Consider the following 22574-nt stretch of genomic DNA (forward strand, 5'->3'; position numbering starts at 1 on the left):
AGAATTAACATTGTTTTAAGCTTCTCAGATCCGTTTTAATAAAACCTTGCAAATGCGCCAAAAATAGGTGGACATTAAGGCCTAAACTATGGACACTTGGAGGGTTAAAGCTGCTAGGCCCGCCGAAACCCGATTTAGTTATTGTTATTACACAATGTCAAAAATCCTGTAAATGTAGGAAAGGATTTATGTTTGTACTGTTCAATTATACCTTTGATAATGCCTAAACGGGCGTTATCTTCTAATTAAAGTGCTTAAACGTCACCGACATCTACCCGCCATTTGTAAATTCGGGTCCTTTGCTCAGTTCCCGCTGTTTACGTGCACTTGGTAAAGCTGTTTTGAGGAGATTTCTAAGTAAGGATAAGTTCCGTCCAATGAACTTAATTTAAATTCATATTTTTATTTTCAAACACCCTAATTAAATAGATTAAATATAATCAAGCCAATTAAAATATCTATTCATGTTTTGAAAATTATTATGTCTAGATTGCATAAAAACGCTACTTTACAGTTGACACAAGGTTCTAATAACCATACGATTCGATTCGTCGAATATAGTCCAGCTACTAGCACCCTATGTACTTAACTTAAAATATCAAGAAAAGTGTTGTGTTGAAAAGAGGTTGATGAAATAAAGAAAGCTGACATAATTATCCCAGAAAGATTTATTTACAATTCTAAATCCAACACAATCATTAACTAAAAAAAATTAACATCCCCTTTCCTTAAAAATGAAAAATACTTAGTCCTAGAGCTAATGTGTACCCTATTATCTGAATTTCAAAGTTGTACACCAATCAATTACGTTACTTAACCCCACTTTCTCACTTTACCTAGACACATCAGTTTATTTAACCAATACTAAAAAAATTCAGATATCTTAAGTTTCCTTTCAATTAAATTAAATCTTTCCACATGGTAACTCACTGACCGTAAATACCCTTTATGTCAAACAAATTATTTCTGTTAAACTATTAAGTTACGTTTTATTACAGCCAAATATGCTTAATAGACATTTAAGTACACAGCAAGTTCGTTAAATCAAATCTCTTTCACATTGAAATTACACATTATTAATACATTCAAACAAGTAAATATGCATTTTAACATTAATACAGAAGATTAAACTTCAGACTTTCATCACTTTCCTTCTTCTGTAACATATTTTTAAAATGAACAATGTACTAAATACCCTAATATTTCATGATTGCCACCATGTGGTCCTCACCTGTTGATTTAATTTGTACAACTTCAAATAAAAATTTGCTAATAAAACTGAAATCAATCTTTTTCTTTCATATGATTTTAGATATCTCTTCCTGGAATAATGCTAGAAATAAATCCTTAGCTCTAAAACGAGGTTGACATGTAATTCATCTGCTCCTGGTACAAGACTGGACATTGACGAAATGAGACTGAATCAGTTTACGCACCTATACTTATAACCTCTGACCCCTTACATCTTCAAACACACGTCTATTCTTCGAATTGTAACAAAGAAACAGTTGACTACTCATCCCACTGCTCTCTCGAAGCCAAAAATTTTGACCATTAAAAATAAAAACAATATTTGATACCTTCACTTTTACAAACAAAATATTATTTATTCTCGTTATTCTGTCACGACTGTGACACAGTTATTATTTTTCAAAATGTTATCCGGGGGAGGACCTCCCGCCTACCTACTGGGGTTGGCTTAGGCCATCCCTGCTCCAAACCTGGCTACGCCACTGAGTGACACTGATCGCTAGTATTGACAAAATTTTGTTTCTATTATTTTAGTATTAATTTCTTTATTTGTGCTTTACTGTTTAGGTTATATAACTAGGGGACCAGTTATTTTTCACGATGAGATTGTTTTATTTTAGTTCTGCTGCCTGTAAAAGACCTTTGTCCTCTCTCAGGCTGGGAATTTAATCTCTACAGGACCATAGAAAACAAGTCCCTTTAAGAAGCTAAATGCTTATGGAGAATAGACTGGAATTTTGCCACCAAAATGAGCTTCGCGTAGCCGTTCTAGGATCAATCGGGCGTCGGACACGCTACTCAATCTATCTCTCTTTCTAAAATGATTCTTTGTCTCCAGTCAGCTGACTTGGCCACACGCTCGTGATAGTCTACCTAGTGGCAGCCGTGGGAACTAACTAAAATTCAAATATTCCCAGAATTAATTTTTAACAAAGGCATTAATTGCGCTTCTTAAAGGGTTTGTATTAATTGACAGGACTCAACATGGCTTTGTTGACAAGTCATTCAGTGTCCATAATCAGTTAATTTTTACTAATTTTGTAATTAATACTATCAATACTTATTCATTTTTTTTATTTCGCACAGTTGATTCAATAAAAAAAAATTTGTTTGCCTTAGTTTTATAACTGAATGTTGTGCCATGCGAGTCATTTTTGGAGTTTTCCTTTGCCGAATTTGGTTTATCTTTTTTTGTTTTTCACTCATTTTTTCAGTCCTCTTGTAGTTGGTGCCAAAAATGCAGCCATAATCGGTAACTATGAAAACCAGCCATGAACATTAATATGTTTCATTCCATGTTAATGAAATTCAGTATACAAAGAAATGAGGTGTGATGTTGAAAAGAACTGATTTAAGAATATTATACTGTAAATATTTAGAAATAATCCTTAAAAATAAAAAGTGTTTTATTGTGTATGTGTTAGATTATCCTTACCTGTGTGATCTCATTAATATTTTTTCAAACAAAAACTTTTTTGCATATCAACTGCAAAACCTTACTCTCAGTGAGAGAGATTAATTAAATCAAATAATATTTAAATTAGTGTAATTTTTGCACACACTGAGAATTAAGCTTCAGACAAGTCAACCGTACGTGCTTTCAGCTCTGGTATGTAGGGGCAGGAATATACTGTGACGAGCAAGGAGGAGCCTAAACGGTGAGCATTGTGAGGAAATTCCTATGGCACAGGGTCTTCCGCTTCCTTAACCTCAAGCGTTGTAGTAAATGAGAGCGAGGGGGGTCATTGCCCTAGACAACAGCACTAGCTCTAGACACCACTTAAGTGTACCATTGATTGTTTCCTCTGTATCTTTTCTCTGTGTTGCACATCTAATGAACCCAGCATTTCAAAATATATTAAGTGTTAACAAATTTACATGAAGCCAAGTGTTACGATTAGACAGGAATCCTAGTTGATATCTAGCATAAAATAAAATGCTGGGAAATTATTTGTTCACTACTCTAGGCCTTAACAAGCAAAAAGCAAAACAAATATTTACCTCAGTAGATGTTGAGTGAAAATTTTGAAACGTACGTTTTAATGTCACTGGCCTTTAACTTCGTAGATACTGTATGTGGAGTCCCGATAATCCGAAGGTCCGCTTAATCCAAAACCAAAAAACATTAAAAAAAATTTTTTTACTAAACTTTTAACACAGTTAACTGAACCTCTTCAAAGTATTCTGTAGCGAGATAAACTTGTTTTATAGAGTATTTTAGTAAATATTTCGCCATTTTTTTATTATCATTTTTCATTTTCGTCCTGGGTTCCAATCCCGCCAAATCACAAATGGATTTTATTTAAGTGATAATGCTGCAGCCCCCAGGTCTAGCCTAAAGTAATGTGAAAAACAATCCCGAGCTCGTGCCTAGCGTCCTAAAATAAAAATAAATTTCTATAAATAACTATTCTGTAGAGTTGTCATGCCTATTGTTATTACATTTGCTTATTAATTGTTCAACAGTTTGTAAGTTAGTAAAAAATAAACGGTATCAGCATTCTGACACATACTTTCTCCCATAAGTTTGTCAACAACCTTTATCATGTGTAAGCGGTGAGAGTAAATATACGGAAATGGGATTCGTACAATTTTGTTCAGAATTTAAAGGACTACATACTAAATTTTTTATCAAAATCGTTCGGGCTATTTTTCTGAAAATCTGATTTTTCCGTACCAAATTTCATCGAAATCGGACCACAGGTGTAGTCCCTATAGCTCTGTACACATCCAGACACACACACAGACATCACTTCGAAAACCACTTTTTTGGTTCCAGGGGGACCCAAAACGAATGTATCCATTCAAACTCGAAAATTTTTACGAAAACAATACTTTCTCCATATACTATGGTATAGGGGGAGGAGAAAGTAACAAGTTGTCATGCCTGTGCTAACCACTGAGCTATAATTCTAACTGGAGGTAGCACTGAATGTCAAAGATGCGTGTCGCCAGCCGCCATGTTTGCGTGAGGTGGGTGTCCATAAGAAGCCATATTATTGCTATAACTATTATTATACTTGGCTTAAAATACCTACTTTGTATGGTCACCATTTCAAAGAAAATTATTAAAGTATTAAAAGTATTCAAGTATGACAAAAATACTCACTGCTATACCAACCTAGTTATAAGAAGCCATGTTATTGCTATGGTAAGAAAACTTACTGCTATACCAACCTAACAAAATCAGCGACTCGCAGTGTTCTCAGACGTACGATAATTATCGTTTTGTACGATAATTTAGCCTCCCGTACGATGTACGATACGTCACCGTACGATAATGCTATTTGTACGATAATTTGGGCAATTGAATAGTACTCTTTTACAAAATTGGTTTGGGAGGTTATACCCAAAAATTTGGAAACATTTTTGCTGTTTTAAATCAAAACTCAGTATTTATTAGAGATGGGATATAAAAATCAATAAATAAAAAATCAATCTTATGAAAACTATAAGTTAACTGTTAGTATGAATAAAATTAAAACGAAACCATTTCCATGAAATGTGCTTCTAAACTGCTTGAATGCTTCTGCTTCGCTTCTTCTGCTTCTCCTACACAGTGTTGCCACTTTGAGGGTAATTACCCTTTTTTAGGGTAATTTACTGGTCTTAGGGTAAAGTTTAGGGTAATGGTAGATTTAGGGTAATTTTAGGGTAAAACTAAAAGTTGGGATAACATTGGAAATTTTACTAAAAACATGAAAAAAACTTCAAAATTTGGCAAAAACGTTCATTACATACTATGGCCAAACCATCATATTCGATTCAACCGGTTTAAATCGATTGCTATGATGAATTTTTCATCAAATTATCCAAATCGATCTTATCAATAGTAGGGAAAATTATCTGTTTTAGAATGTATTCGATTCTATAACACGTTATAGGCCTAATAAAATATGAAATATTATTAATTACTGGGTTTGATATTTAATTATGTGATTAAATTGGTTTAAACTGGATTATTTTACAAATTTGTGTCAAGAAATTACTACTACGTAAGTTATAGATTAAAGCTTTGGTGGTACCGTACTGTATTTTAAACATATGATTGTCCAAAAACAGTAGTAATGGGTCGATACAGTTAAAAAATACGATAGTTCTTGATTCGATATTTTTCGTTATACGATAGAGCTGATCAATATCAACATTTTGTTCTTCTTTCGGGTGGTTTTTTAGAATCGAGTATAATTTTACGTAAATTGATTGATATTGGAACTTCATTTAGTATAATTAACCACCTTATGTAAGATTTATATGATTTTAACAATGTTTTATAGCATTAAACGCAAATATTAACATTTAGGGTAATTTTTAGGGTAACTCAAAGTAGATTTAGGGTAATTTAGGGTAATTTTAGCCCGCATTTAGGGTAAAATCGCAACAACGTGGTGGCAACACTGCTCCTACACCACGAGAAAGTCTGTTACCATAAGAACAGACCTTCCGTACATAATCTCGCCCATTTGGCGAATTATTGGTGTAGTAGTGCACGCCATCGATCTCTATTTTAGAGATCGATGGTGCAGGTGCACGGGTGCACGCACGGCCGCCTTTAACTCCAGGCCTCGGCCTTCAAAGTGGCAACATCACAAGAGGTGTTGTAACAGCTGTTTTGTTTGGAAGTGAAGCAGCTAATGGTATTTGTGTATTAACGAAATATTGGTTACTGGACTATGACAATATTGACTCCGCTTAAAATGTACATAATAGATTTTTAATTCATATTGTTTCGGTTTTCAATTCTGTATGTCTTTTTTCAATATTTTAATAAATTTATGTGTATAAATTTAAATTGAAATCAATAAAGTGTGAATTAATGAGCTGATATCACCTGTCTGCCATGTTATCTTATGAGACGTCTGTCACTGAACAACATACCACTTGTGGAGATGCCAATTCTACCAGGCCGCGGCCTGTAGTTAAAGGTGGCCATGAGTGCATGGTGGAAGGAAAATACTGGTGTAGTGTTTGTGTTGAGGTTGAGAAATATTCACATAATATCAGTTACCTACTATGATTACAACGTGCAAAACTAAAAATAATATGGTTTTATGGCGATTTTGAGATTTATAATAAAAAAATATATAAGTCTATTTGGTATTTCAATACTCAAGCCAGTTACGATTGTTATTTAAAATTGTACGATAATTTTTCGTGAAATACGATAATTTAGGACCGCGTGTACGATATTTGACTACGGCCAATCTGGGAACACTGGCGACTCGCTTTTGACAGACTTCTGCCATGGCAGTGCTACCTCCAGTTATAATTTTAGCTCAGTGGTGCTAACTCACGGCCGCCGGCCGCCTTTAACTCCAGTTCCAGTCCAGTACATTTGTATTTCTAGCTCACTCCAAGTTTACGTTCTCTCTCATACATAATCACTTCCACTTCCACCTCTCTTCTCACATGTTACACTAATTCCAAAGTTTGTTTTGGTTTTTGGTTAGGTCATTAGGTGACTTGTTTGTTAGGTTATGTGTAAAAGTATGCAGTACTAGAACTATAACTAGGTTAGCTTTTGCTTGATTATTTCACTTTTAACTAAGATTCCAATTGTTTGTGATGCCGTAGTAGGTAGCCTATCTTTTGAACTTAAATCATGGAAGATTATCACAACGTGTTTATTGGTGGAGTTTCTGGTGTTTTTAAAGGTAAGTTACAGTATTTCAACTTTGCATTTAGCAGGTAGCCTATTTGTTTACTTTAGGAGCTTCTAACGAATTTTGAAAAAAATGTTTTTCTCATTAGGCCTATTTTAAACACTACTTTTGAAACTTTTGGGGCAAACGCCTATTTCACCCTAAAAATCAAGAAAAGTGCTAAAAATGTTTTATTTTACTCTTTAGGCTATGTGTTTTTACTATTATTTGGGACATTACGGTAAATCATTCAGTGAACTTTGTGGATCCAAATACCGGTGCCCACACGAACACCATAGAAAGACAGTGGAAGGAAGTCCGCCATTCCACCCCAGGGTTTGGCATAAAAAAGGACATTTTGAAGGATACTTAGCGGAGTACCTATTTATATCAAAATACAAATATAGCGATCAAATCCAGCCAGTTCTTTTTGGTTGCTGTTAGGTTGTACCCGCCAATGCAGTAAAGTTGTCTTTACCGTCTGTAGGGTAAGATAGGTATATAACTTAAGTTAAAGTTAAAGTTATTAGGCCTATATCGTTTGTGGACCGGTACACTGACTGACTGAGTGTACCGTACAGTCAGTACCGTACATGTACAGTCGTCTGTGTACCGGTCCGCTTACAATGATAGGCTATAATCACTTTTGTTTAGACCGGCCAAAAGTATAAATTCTCAATGTTACTTGTGTCAGTGTATGTATATAATGTGAACTTCAACGATAACCAATGCTATTAACAGTAATTTAACAAGACAGAAAATTTGACAATGGGGCTGAGGGCCCCGAAACTATAGTCATTATAAAAAGACAGACTTGGATTGAGGACGTAAACAAGGTATTTAGCCTAACCTATTATTATTATTATTACCCTGTGAAGTAGTTTTTTTTCCGTTCCTTTCCGGTTTCTGTGAGCTTGTTGTCATCGTCAGATTTCAGTAGACCTTCCTCCTCCATTGGGGTCAGATCGTCTGCGTTCCACGAATACTGAGTAGGCCTATCTAAGGTCCACCTCCCCAGTGACCCGATTAGAGAGGTAAGGGGTGCATACGACTGGGTTCCCCCTGGTTCCCAGAAGGCTCCGTTAAGACACTGAATATTCGGCCCCCAGTGCCACAAGACTCTCAGCACGGATCGAATTACACCTTAGTCTAGGGCCCCCCTCACTTGGTTCTGTAGGTGGACCAACACCCAGGGGCAGAAGGTAGCTCTCCGCAGCTAACAAGTGAGAGTTGGGGTTTAGGTGTGGCCAATCTGCCGAACCAACCCCGCATGCAAGGTTTGGCCGGAACGGCGCGAAAGTTTCTCCCACTCACTAAACCCCCATACCCCTCCCTAAAGTTAAAGTTAGGTTGGATTATATTAAGTTTTATGGTAGGTCCTAAGTGATAAGTTAGAAAGGTAAAAGCACATTAATTGTCTTGAAAAAAAATTTATAAAAAAAACACAATTTTTAGCACTTTTTGCGATTTTTAAACACAATTTTCAGGGTGAAATAGGCGTTGCCCCAAAAGTGCCAAATGTAAAACGTGTTCAAAATAGGCCAAATAATGAGAAAAAAAAAACAGTTTTTTAAAAATTCGTTAGAAGCCCTTTTAAAGTATACAAATACCGTAACTTAGGTTAGGATTATTCTAAGTTGATTTTATTTGAGTTAGTTATGATTGCTCTACAGTTAATAGTTGTAAATATGCCAAATATGTTCACAAACACTTGTAAGTTAGTTATAGATGTTATTGGCAATTAGTTGTTTTGCCTTTGATCATTGAGACTCGGCTAGTTTCAGTGGCCGTCGCTGGCGCGCTCGGTGCTCGCCTTTGCCCTAGCATGTCAACAGCTAACTGGTGTAAAAATTGGATGATGCATACAACTTTCCATAGCAGAATATTATTTTATTCGTCGTGCTATTGCCCCACAAAGTTGACTATGTGGAACTTAATACTACTCCTGCCATCACTTATTTAGTTTAATAAATACTACATTGATGTCTGTTTTATGACATTGCGTGTTTTAAGGACGAAATATATGTTTAAATTTATTTTCCAGGGTCCAGGGGGGGGGGGCTTTAGCCCTGTAGCCTCTTCCCCTTGGAACCGCCGGTTTATAGTTGGGCAGTCTATACATTTTATGATATTTATTTGGATAGGCTATAGCATACAGAAACATTAGGTTACCCAAAACATTAAAAGTTAAAAATAAACCCCCGTTCCCTTGGTTAGATCATGCTGGTTCGCGAACTCATTCGAATTAATGTAGGTTTACAGGTTTATACCAAATTTCATCAAAATCGGATAATTTTTGCTCGAGTTAAACGGACACATAACTTACGTTATACATAAGTTATATGAATTTAAAGGGATGGCGGTTTTGGACTCTGGGGACCTCAAAACAAAATAAGTAAATCGGTCCCGGGTCCAGTTCTTACCATGAGACCTACGGTATAATAGCTAATTCCCTATTCGCTAAAAAAAAAAAGTTCTGAGTGACCATAGGCATAGGCCTACTGTAAGTTTTCAAAGTTATGAAATGGATTGACCCTCTTAAAAACAAGGGTTGTTCATAGAATAAGTTAAAGTCTCCATCAAGATTCCGTCTCAGTCATACTAGTTTTTTAGCTTAAATCTAAGACCTGCCTTGTAAGGTAGGCTACCGTAACTAAGTTATACTTCATACCGTAGTTCATACCCTATAGTTCCTAGAAGTTCTATACATCATCTATTAATTTACCCAGTAGGTCCATTCTAGCCGGCTCCCATACGTATGGGACAACATACAATTCATCTTTCAATAGTATTTGAAATTAATCTTTGAGTGAAAATTCACACTCTCCTAAGTGTCAATCTAATTATTTGTCTGTTTTAATAACATAAACTTAACGGGACTTTGCCAGCAGGTCACGGAAAAATCACTGATTTAGGGATTCTTTTTATAGGCTAGAAAAAAAAATGTTATCAAATATTTGTCCTGTGCTTCCTTTACAAAGCACAGGTCCAGCAGGTAGAGTAGAAATAGACTGTAACTAAATGTGTTGTGATTGCAGGCCTCAAAGCATCTCATAACAAAGGTGTTCATAACGTAAAAAATCTTCAAAAGCTTAAAGAGATCACACAAAGAAATGAAGTAACCTTTTTAAACTGGGCTGATAAACTTGAAAATGAAATACTCATAGGGTATAGCAACCAGTTGGTCAAAATATTTGATTTAACATCAAATACCTTCATACTGAATGAACACAAAACCATTGGAGAGGGACCAATTCGAGGGATCTTCAAGGTAAACAGGTAAGCTGATTTTTTTCAAACTTTCATTAACCCATTTGCATCGGATGACTTACCAGTAGGTCAAGTCCGTGATGTACAGTATCACGGCTGACGTACTGGTTTAGATTTTTACATACATATTTTATATTATTTTCAGCTATAAAATACTATTAAAACAACATAAAAAATAGTCTAATATTTTTTTTCAGGCAGGTATATGCACCTATTTTTTTAAAAATATATAAAATAGTGTAAACATATCCTAAATACATAATTATATATACCGGTATATACATATAAACAGTGCTCGATTTGTAAAAAATTAGGTGCCGGAACTGTAACCTATTTAATGTGATTTTTACCTATTTATGCCAATATTTTTATCTTTCCAAAAGAGAGGTGCCGGTACACCGTTCCGCCGTGTTCCCCCTCAAATCGAGCACTGCATATAAATTTTATTATTATTTCCAGCTATAAAATACTATAAAACATTATAAAAAATAGTGAAATTTATTTTTCTTTATTTTTTATGTTTCAGTGATATTGTAAATAAGTAACAAATGGGTTGACAATTAAAAAACACTTGAATGCTTTGTATTGACATGGGAATAACACTTAATTTCCTAGATCTTTAATTGATGTATTTTGTAGATTTTTAATATAGGCTGTAGAACCTACTTAACTCAAACCTATTAATTCCTAGCCTAGTTGTTGAAATCAATTTGTCCAACCAATCTTAGCAATATTTACGGTTGGTCAGTAATCATCAGAATTTGATTTTAATTACAAATTCCTGCATAATATTATACATTTTACAATTTTTCTTTAATCGTATGGCTAGGTATATGAATAGCTTTGTCTCATTTTGTACTCGTTGTATACATCCAGTGAAATAAATAGCCTACAGCAGTTATAAATAGAACATGTTTGAAATTTAGATTTTTTTCTAGTTCGCTGGTAACTGCAGTCGAGTCAGGAATAGTGAAGGTTTGGGGTGAAACAGACTCACTTGTGGAAACTGGAGGGCCCATCAGTCGTATGAGACATAGTCCCAATGAAGACAATGTTTTTGCCACAGGCGGTAAAGAGAATGACCTCAAGCTCTGGGATGTTGAAACTGGCAAAAACACTTTTACAGCAAAAAACGTAAGTATACCTATAGGCATAATTTTATGGTTTAGGCGTAAGTAAGAGCAATTGGCTGTAACTCTGCTTGAATAAATAAATACATTTTCATTACGAAACATGGACCTCACATAACGTGGAAACTTCACTAACAACCCTCTCATAAAAAACCCTATTAGGTATGTGTATTACAACTACGGTATCATTAAAATCTATTTCAAAAGTTATTAACTGAACCTACTTATTTTATCATATAATAACTAGAGGACCCATGCTGCTCCGCAGCGTTAAAAAAAATATCTTATCCGAGAAATAATCAAATTTATGTTTTTTGATTGAGTAATACAATATCTTAAACTTAACTGATTCAAACAATAAATAGCTCAAATTTACTGATTATTTTGAGTCTAAAACATATTAAAAAAACATAAACAATACTGGAGCAATTGATTTTCAATCATAGAAAAACCTTATTAAAAATAATTTATATGTTAATTGTTCACCTTGCGTTTCCTTGAAACTTGTCCGATTTGAATAAATAATAGCTTAAATGAAAGCTGATATTTAACTGAAGGTTCTTAGACCAAAATAAATAGGATTATATAATTATAACTGGTGAAATATATCTTAAATTGAAGTAAGAATTTGAAAATAAATCTAATTTATGTTTTTGGTCGAGTAATATAGTAGACAAATACCGTATATGACGATGCTTAATTTAACTCACATAAGAAATACATGAGGAACAAATTTTGTTTACGGATAAGCCGAATGGGACTGTAGATAAATATATTCCAATGCTTGTTGTGGAATCTGAGCATGCATACCTTCAATTTAAGACCTCAATCATGAAAATCGGCCGGGTAGAAAAGCCAAACGAACTCGGAAAAGAAAAACCAAATTTTTGATAGGTAGGCCTATATAAGATATACAAAGTTCATGATACTTGTTATTTTGAAGGTGCGTCATGACTGGTTGGAACTCCGAGTGCCAGTGTGGGTCATGGATTTAGCGTTTGTGCCAGAATCTAAGCAAGTTGCTGTAGCCACTAGATACGGTCATGTAAGTCATTAATATTTTCTATCTGAGAAGTACAGTATTTGTTTGTTTCTTCTTTTTTTTCTAGTAAGCCTTTTTTGCAAAAGGAAATTTTCCATTAAAGCCTACCTGGATGGAAAAGAGTTCAATATGGATTAAGAAACATAAAACTTATACACAAAAAATCTGAATACTTTTTGCACAACAAATATTTTTATATACCCCATAATGTAAAGTTTTGTACTTTTCTGCTATTTTGTACTCTTTCCCATTCAGGTAAGCCTGCTATCCACAACAAAAACCCTAAAAATGAAATTGAACTAATTTTTGCTGTAGGACTATAGGTAAGTACTGCCAAACAGTCATAATGATCTAGCCCAGATGGATTTGTGTCTTTTTATTTCAAAATTTACAACCAGGTATTTTTATTTATAATTTGGTTGAATCCCTTCAACTTTATTTATTGTGTGTTGGTTTCGATCTTCAGCTATGCTATATTTATATTAAATTTTAAGATTATGTTTAACACAATGAGTGACATTGTTTTGATTGTCAGGTGAGACTGTATGACCCCTCCACTCCTACTCGCCGACCTGTTTGTCAAGTTGAGGAGAAAGACGTCAGTTTCACCTGTATAGCTCCTGCACCCCGGCCCAAGTAAGAATAGACAATATCACAATCATTTTTATCATTTATTAGATGTAGACACCACCTCACCTAGGTAATCTTGATAGGTATAATGAATCCCAAGGGACCAAAGGAAAAATTGGTTGCATGGAGGATTTTATTAGATTTGTTACATTGAGGACTTTTGAGGTTGGTTGTGAGTTGAAAATATGGCTATATCGAGGTTCACAGAACAACTGGGTTTTGTTCGACCTGTTTAAATCGTATAAGTCAAATCAAATTCTCCTCAGTAAATTCTCCTCTCTCGCAACCAAGGATGAGGTAAAATGTATGACTGATAGTCTACAAGAAATTAAAACTAATCTAAACAGTCTGAGCAACAAAATCAACCTCTTGGAGCCAAGACTTGACACTCTAGAGAGCGAAGTACTTGTCTTGAAAAACAAGGCTGCTGATGCGGTCCACGACACACCGGTAGAAGATATAATTGAGGAAATTAATGACAGAAAACGTCGAGCACGCAATGTGATCATCCTTGGCCTAAAGGAAAGTGATTCTACCGTGTCTACAACCAAGAAAGAGTATGACCGAAGCTTTGTGGAGCGTATTCTTGCATGTTGTGATCTTGATTCGTCACTAAGTGGAGCCCGGTTTTTTAGACTCGGAAAAGCATCCAAGGATAGACCCCGACCAGTCAAGCTGTGCCTTTCGTCTGAATCTGAGGCAATATCACTTTTCAAAGTTTTTGGCTCTAAGAAAAGTGCTGATGAGGGATTGAAAGATATATCTTTAGCTAAAGATCGAACTGAAAATGAAAGAAAACATCTATCAGACTTGCGTAAAATCCTCAAAACTCGCACTGAGTCTGGTGAACCAGATTTAACCATAAAATATGTTAATGGTATCCCTAAGATCGTTCCAAAAAACGAATCTCTTCCAGCGGCAGAACAAAATTAAATGTGTATTTTCAAAATGTAAATGGCTTACGTACTAAATTGGTAGATTTAAAGAATGCTTTGGCTTGTAATATTTATGATGTCTTATTATTGTGTGAAACAAACCTATCTTCAGACATTTCTAGCTCTGAGTTACAGTCAGCCAACAACTTCACAATTTATCGCAGAGATAGAAATATCCATTCAAGCAATAAAACGTCTGGAGGTGGAGTGTTGGTGGCTGTTAATAACCGCCTCCAATCACATGAAATCATACATGATTCAACTATTGAAAATATATTTGTTTCTTTACCATACCATAAACTCATACTAAATTGTGTTTATATCCCGCCAAGTCAGCCTATCTCCACTTATATTACCTATTGTGATTCCATAGACGTGATAGCTTCTTCTTCACCTTCATCCTCCTTGATTCTGGCTGGCGACTTCAACATTCCCTCTTACGATGACATTCCCTGTGTGTGTACCACTGACGATCGAGCTAAGAGGGATCTTCTCGGAAATATGGAAGAGCTCCATTCCTTGGATCAATTAAATCACGTAAGAAACTTCAGACAAGTGACTTTGGACTTGATTTTTAGCAACATTAAGTCAGTCTGCGTCTATCCTGCAGAAGATCCCCTTGTTCCAGCCGACCAACATCACCCTCCACTATCTTTCTCACTGTCTACTAGACGAGGATCTCCACCTACTGATTATGTTACTTGCCCAAATCTACGTAAATGTAACCTACTAGCTGCCTCAGAAATGCTATCAACAGTGGATTTATACTCTTTACTCAATCAATCCAGTATCCATGGGAGCTTCAAGAATATGGTTTCCTTACTAGGAGATATCTGCATCGCATGTAGTCCTTTAAAACGGATTGGATCCTCGCCCTTTCCCAAATGGTTTTCTAAGGAGCTTATTAATATGGTGATACAGAAGAAAATAGCACACAAGCGTTATAAACTAACATTCAATCCAGTGGACTACTCACACTTCAGCGATTTGCGTGAGGCTTGTAGGATTCTCAGTCGTGCATGTTACAAAAGTTATCTGAACCATGTGGAGACATCAATTCCACATAACCCCAACAGCTTTTGGAGCTTTGTTCGTTCCTCTGGTGGAGCGCCTGGGATTCCATCCAGAGTCTCTCTGTGTGACCGCTCTTCGGAGGATCTGCAGGAGAGGGCAGACATGTTCTCAGAGTATTTTTCGACGGTGTTCTCACAGCCTGTAGTCTCATCTCCATCCTTTGACTTCAGTACTTCATCCTCCTTGGCACGGATTTCTTTCTCTATACCCGAGGTGTTGAACGCTCTCCAACAACAAGACACTAAGAAGGGTGCTGGTCCAGATAACATAACACCAGCTTTTCTCAAGTTTTTCAGTGAGACTCTGGCAGGGCCCCTGACTATTCTCTTTAATCTATCCCTCCAGCAAGGAATATTTCCTGATATCCTCAAAATTGGACACATCGTTCCCATTTTGAAAAGTGGTGATCCGTCAAAGGTTGAAAATTACCGCCCTATTACAATTCTCTCATCCGTGGGGAAGATTTTTGAATCACTTGTCCTTTCTCGACTCAAGTTTTTCTTTAAGCCACTGGTTTGCCCTAGTCAACATGGTTTTACCTCTTCTAGATCCACGGTGACTAACTTGCTGCTTTTTGAGGAAAGTATATTATCGGCTATGAGAGCAGGGAAGCAGCTGGATGTGGCCTTCGTTGACTTTGCTAAGGCTTTTGATAAGGTAGACCACTCCATTCTGATATGTAAACTGAAAGCCTACGGGATTCATGGCTCACTGCTCTCCTGGCTTACTGATTATCTAATGGATCGACGCCTAAGAGTGAAATTGCCTGGTTTGCTCTCCAAAGAGTTTCACCAAGTGTCAGGCGTTCCCCAAGGTTCCTTACTGGGTCCATATTTATTCATTGTCTTCATAAATGACATAGTGTCGAGTTTGCAAGTGGAAGCTCTGCTCTTCGCTGATGATGTCAAAATTTTTACGATGGTCTCCAACCAAGATGATTTTTTACGACTGCAGTCTAGTATTAATTGTATCATGGATTGGTGTAGAACAAACAATATGAAACTAAACTTTTCTAAGTGCTCTGTAATGACCTTCGGCCGTCTACGCTGTCCTCTGCTATTCCAGTACACATTGGAAGGACAACCATTAGAAAGGGTGTTTTCCATCAAGGATTTGGGTGTTACCTTTAGTGCTGATCTATCCTTTCATGAACATGTTTATGATCTCTGCAAACGATCTCACAGGCTATTGGGATACATCTTTAGATCTACTCGTGGAATGACAAGCCCTGTTGTTTTAAAAACACTTTATTCGTCCTTTGTACGCCAACTCCTAGAGTATGCCAGCCCAGTTTGGTCCCCTTACCAAGTTGGTTTGACTGACGAGCTTGATGCTGTGCAGAGGAAATTCCTAAGGTTGGTGGGAGTACGACAGGGGCTTCGTTGGACGGAGGTTCCACTTGCTGATCTCCAGGCTGACCTCCATCTCCATGATCTTCAAGTCAGACGTGAAGTGGCAGATGTAGTATTTCTCGCCAAGCTGATCAATGGCCTGTTGGACTGCCCAATGCTTCTCACTCAGGTGGACTTCCGCACTCCATCAGTGACCCGATCTCTGGATCTGTTCGGCAGGAGGCATCATGCACGTGGTTACGACTTCCACAGCCCACTTGCAAGAATGATGAGGCTTGGGAATCGATTCTGCCACACAGTCGACTTTTTCCACGAGAATACTTCCTCTGTTCGTAGAAGAGTTCTCGAAGCCCGTCACACCATTGAACACCATTGAAAAGTCTTATTGTTGCTGTTGTTGTCAATGTCATTTGTTGTTATTTGTTATATTTATTTATATTGTTTGTTATATTTATTTATATTGTTTGTTATATTTATTTATATTGTTTGTTATATTTATTTATATTGTTTGTTATATTTATTTATATTGTTTGTTATATTTATTTATATTTTTTGTTATATTTATTTATACTATCTAGTAAGGAACTTCCATGTGTGCCTGATAGCTTTCTAGAAATTCTTCTTTGTGGTATGTCAATAGTTTATTAATTAGCCACAGTGTTGTTGTTGTTGCATCGTTTGTTATACTACTATTTATTTGCTTGTATGTTATGTATTTGTTAGCACTCAGTATCCATTATTTTTTTTAGTATGTAAATAGTACCTAGCCATCTTTCTTGTATTGAAATGTATAATGGTTTTGCCGTTGGAATGAAATAAAATAAATAAATAAATCAAATCAGTTTTATTTCCACAATATATACAAAATTTACAATTTTTCAAAAAAATAAAAAAATAAGTTACTGCATGTCACAGTCAATTGACAATATTTATTTGATTTTTAAATATAGAACATTCAGTGAATCCTGCCAATAATTCACAGATATGAATATCACAGTCTATAAACTAAAATCCTATGTAAACCTATATATAAAATGGATTTTCTAACAAGGTAACCTTGATATTTTGAGTGTTTTGTTGGTGGCCACAATATTTACGTGCGGAATTGCAAATTACGTGAACTGCAGTGATTACAATACAGGATTTTTTTGCCAGCGTTAATTTCTGGGAAACATATACGATAGTTATGTCAAAAATGCAGAATTTTTCATTTTGATGTAATAAAGTATTATGCTATTATCCATCTATATTATTAAAAGAATTTGTTGGATTTTGTGTGCAACAAATCGACCCCTAAATATTTATTTTTATAGGCATATTGGGTATCAATTTAAAGCTCTTATCTTCTAGATGTGCCTTTGCGGGTTTGGATGATATATAGTGAAAGCCCTTCGTCCTACAGGCTTTAAAAATGTCAGAGTTTGTGCTGAATTCTGTTGTCAATCATCTGAACTGTTTAATTTTACATTTCTTTACATTAAAACAGATGGCCATAGTAAAATTTTGTTTACATTAACACAAAAATGGGGTTATTTGTAGTTGGTGATGTTTCAGTGAATTCAAGTAAAATATTGTAATGCTATTTGTATAAAATGTAAAGAAGAAAATGACTTACGTTGGATTTTGTGTTGTGATAGGATTATGTTGCGACACACTTTTCTCGCACTAGAAAAAAATATTAAAAGTGCAGTCACACAGTTTTGCCGAGGATAGCTCAGCCTACAATGGCTGGGTAAAGTTCCAGGGTCTGCTACTAGGAAAACCACTAGGCCAAAAGCCGGGTCTAACTGGTATAGGACTGGCTCATATACGGGCACTGTAAACAAGTAAAAAACAAGTCACCAAAACAAACGTGCAATAATCAACACCAGGCCTACACCGATTCTCCACTCTCCTAGGGGGTCGTTGCTGACTACGCAACTCGGGCTTCGTCCTAACTATCCAATAGTCAAGCCCAGAGTGCCTAAAACGATGTGAGTTACACGACGACTTGTCAGTAAAAACCACAACGCGAGTTTATCACCAGGCGGGATACACTCGGCCACTATAATCCAATACATAACTCTAATGCCCAAGCTATTAATCAAACAGTTCACTCAGTAATCTATATAAATAAAATTAGAGTTTTGTCTGTACATTGCTTAGAATAATGAACTTTTTGGTTATTTTTACATTTCATAGGTCAGAGAAACCGAATCAAACCTTATCTCAATTTCTGTCTGTCTGTCTGTCTGTCTGTCTGTCTGTCTATCTGTCATTCTCTTGGTAACGCTAAAATACGCACTTTATTACAACTACTCCTCAATAACTATAGCACTGTCCCGCCTGAAACTTATTTTCCAAATACTATACATATATGAGATGGTTTTAGACGTATTTCATCGAATATGAGACAGTTAGATATTTAACAGTAAACCCTTGAAAATCAAGTTTTTGTCGATTTTTGACGTGGAATTTCTGGAAGCCCATGTTAACCTTATGAGAAATGAAATTATTGAATCTTAACAGCTGTTTCAATTAAACAAGTTGGTTCTGTTCTGTGATGTTCAATAGCATTAAAGTTACAAGGATTACCAACAGGGTGCAGCACTAGCACTATTATTTCTTTTACATTTATGACAACAGCTAATTTGCAACCTGGAGGCGAGTGAGCGTAGCGAACGAGCTAACCTGAAGGCAAGTGAGCGTAGCGAACGAGCTAACCTGAAGGAAAGTGAGCGCAGCGAACGAGCTCCAACATACAGGTGAGTGAGCGTAGCGAACGAACTTCAACCAGGACGTGATTGAGCCATGCAAACGAGATCAGATAGTAAAAATAAAAGTAAGCCTACCGTTATAGGATCGACCGGCAGACACAGAGGTAATTTAACCTTTTATTGATTGTCATACCGATCCGGAACAACAAAAAACAACATAAAATGAAGCTATGTATAATAGTTTGGCCAGCATATCTTAAAATATGCAAACCAACTGCTGTTCTTTATATAAGAAGGTTTCAACTGAATATTATAAGATCCCCGTGCGTAGAACGGGTACACAGCTAGTAATACCATATAATAATACAAGTATACTATAGGCAGAGTGACTAAACCTCTAGTAGCTGGTCTCAATAAATACCAAGCAAAACTAAATGACAATTGCACTACTATTAAAATATTTAGTAGAAGTGAAATATAAAATACTTTCCAAACACTAGATAAATATATCTGATAGCCGATACTACGCTATCCAAGCTACTAAGATAACGTGTTGGATTAACAAACAAGCTGTTCGGGTTGAATTAAAATCGTTAAATGATTAACCAATAAAAACCCTACTGCTACTACTACTGCTGCTACTATCAATGCTATTTTAGTTAGCTGGGCTTCTGTTAATAGGCTAATAAAATTAGCTACTTGCCTACTGGCCGCGTTCTTCCAACTACGCACGCCAACTTGTGTAGCCTATAACTCTAACTCTTGCAATAAAATCAGAGATTAATATTATCAAAGTATTAAATATCAACTCTTAAACCAAAATGTAAGGAACGTCGTCCACTCACCACTAGCGGGTCTCTACCCAACTCAAACTCCACTGTTCACCAGTATCACCACACTGTATATGGTTACCACCAAACACCAATTTCCACTGTCCACTCACACTCCACGACGTCTCCACCAGACACAAGCTTACTGCTCCAAATCCACGACTCGAATGTCCATCCTAGGCTATCCTGTAGTTCCAGGATACCCAAGCTTATCCGAACTGATAAGCCCGGTCAAAGGGCGCTTGCTAGCTTCGCCGCCGCCGCCTCAACATCTCAACCTCAACAATCGCGCGGCCAAATAACAAAATTTACCCCCCTAGGAAAAATAACTCGTTACATTGTGCTTTGCCAGTCTTCCTACAACTTACTCCGTGTCATGATAACGCTATTGTGTTGTTTCGTGTATGTAAATGTCTTAACTGTGTGTTTCTTAAAAACGTTTCTGATTACTGTGTGTGTGTGTGCCTGTCTGTATGCATGGATGTGTACAGAGGTGCACACCAAACCTCTAGTTCGATTTTGATGAAATTTGTGTTGTAGGTTAATCTATTATATCTCTAGGCGGTTTTTTTTCATTTTTTTGAAATTTTGATTTTTTATTGTGATTTCCCTATAAAAACCATAAAATAACGGAAAAATTGAATTTTGATAAAAGTTTAGTATGTTATAGTCCTTTAAATTGATGAAAAAAATTATATAACTCCCATTGCTTTATAAATTATGGTTCTAAAAGTTATTGTAACTAATGTTATTTTCCCATAAAAACTATACAAAAAACTGAAAATCGGATTTTTGAAAAAAGTGTGTCTTGATTGAAATTAGCATGTTATGGTTCTTATAATTCTAAACAAAATAGTGCAATGACATAACAATTGTGGTTCAAAAGTTATTGCAACTTTTGTTATGTTCCCTATAAAATATCATAGTTACTCCCACTGCTTATCCATGATACAGTTGGTTGAAAATCTCAGATTGCTAATACTGTTTATTACTGATACTGTATACTAATTGTGTATACTTTAGCCCCTTGAGTTATCAGGTAAGCTTGCTCAACAATGCTTCTCTAAAAGTATGATAACTAACATTATCTAGATTTATCTACATTGCAGCCATGTAGTAGTCGGGTGTGCGGCCGGCAACATGTACCTGGTGGATCTGAGGGGTAAGGGGCTTCTGCTCAACAAGTTCAGAGGCTTCATGGGAGGAGTGCGTGCCGTCGCTTGTCCCACTGTTGAACCTTACGTACTCAGCGTTAGTCTGGACAGGCACTTCCGAATACATCATCTCAACACAAAGAAACTGCTTTTTAAGGTACAGTTTTACAGCTAATTTCATTACTGTGTATTCGGGTGGAAAAATTGTTGTTTTACCCTTTTATCTAGCTTTGCAACAGTGTTGACAACAGGATATAAAAATATTAGCTTTTTGCTGCTGAGTAAAAATATGTACACCATGGCGTAATTTACATAATTATTGTCTTGTCTAACAGAGGATCAAAGTGTTGTCAAGTTCGGTTTAAGAAATATTTGTATATGACTGTTTCAGTTCAACAATTTTTATCCATTGATGGACACAATCTTAAATTTAGTTCACTTACCATATATTAAACTGTGGTAAAGTGGTGTAACTATGAAAATAGTCGAATAAAAATTGTAACACATGTTTAGACCTCATTAAATTAAAGAAATCAGACAACATAACCCCAACTCTCATTGAAAAATGTTCATGCAGTCTTCTATAGTTTGCTTCAAAAGGCCAAAATGCTTGAAATAGATAGTTTAATCAATGGAGTCATTAATAGCCTACCCTAAACCTTTCAGGAATACATGCAGTCAAGGTTGTCAGCTCTTCTGATCAAGTCTAGTTTCACAATGGAAGACATCAAAGAAGAAGCTCCAGAGATAAAAGAAGAAGATGCGGAAGCTTTTGAGGCAGACGAAGAATATGAACAGATGTTCAATGAGATGGAAGTTATAACGGACAAAGTGGAACCAGTTATAAAGAAAACAAAGAAAGGAAAAAAGAAAGTTAAAGAAAATAATGCAATTGATAGTATAATAGAAGATGAAATAAAAGAAAAATTGACCTCTCTTCATAAAGACGAAATTTTAGAACAAGAAAATCCAACTAGTAAAAGATCGAAATCAGGAAAAGTAAAATCAAAAAAATTGAAAAGGTTAAAAGAAGAAGATGATGTTATTGTTTTAGAATAGTATATAGTTATAATAAATATTTTACCGATGGATTACAACTAATTTTTTACTAAAAGTTTAATCTTCAAGTTTCTAACAACTTTGGCCCACCATTTGCTTACCAAATTACTTTATCGTCTGGCCACATGACTATCTTTTTAAATTGAATTGATTTATATGGGAACCCACTTTGTCAACAAGTAATTTCCTCTTAAACTGTGCTGGTCATGTAAAATTAAATAAATAACTATAGTTCGGCCGCTTAGAAAACGACCTGCGCGCTAATGCTAAACCAATGCTGGAGGAGGTCGTTTTCTAAGCGGCCGACCTATAGAATCTACTTGCTTGTAAAGTAGTACCATAGATAAATCATACTCCCTTGTGTTGCTTAGTCTATGGTAGTACGCTGTAGGGTGAAGTATGAGGTGATTATTTTATTTCCTCAACTTTGTTGAGTCCAAATGAACAACTGGAGGTTTTTATTCCTCTGATTTTTAATTGACACAATGCAGTATGCAAGTGAAGCACGG

At 35.8% G+C, this 22574-nt stretch overlaps 1 protein-coding gene across 1 annotated transcript; it reads left to right on the forward strand.

The window, feature by feature from the left end:
* Nucleotides 1–6663: 6663 nt before the first annotated feature.
* On the forward strand, nt 6664–22103 carry LOC129001543 (WD repeat-containing protein 74-like). The gene is made up of 7 exons (XM_054428871.1): nt 6664–6905; nt 9932–10172; nt 11102–11297; nt 12237–12338; nt 12871–12971; nt 20962–21163; nt 21673–22103. Exons 1-7 carry the CDS (start codon nt 6854–6856, stop codon nt 22063–22065), a joined length of 1287 nt encoding a protein of 428 aa, XP_054284846.1. The 5' UTR covers nt 6664–6853; the 3' UTR covers nt 22066–22103.
* Nucleotides 22104–22574: the final 471 nt, after the last annotated feature.

Source organism: Macrosteles quadrilineatus, unplaced genomic scaffold (genome assembly GCF_028750875.1).
Source record: "Macrosteles quadrilineatus isolate MER2022 unplaced genomic scaffold, UCM_ALF_1.0 Scaffold_8__2_contigs__length_117827958, whole genome shotgun sequence".
Taxonomy (NCBI): domain Eukaryota; kingdom Metazoa; phylum Arthropoda; class Insecta; order Hemiptera; family Cicadellidae; genus Macrosteles; species Macrosteles quadrilineatus.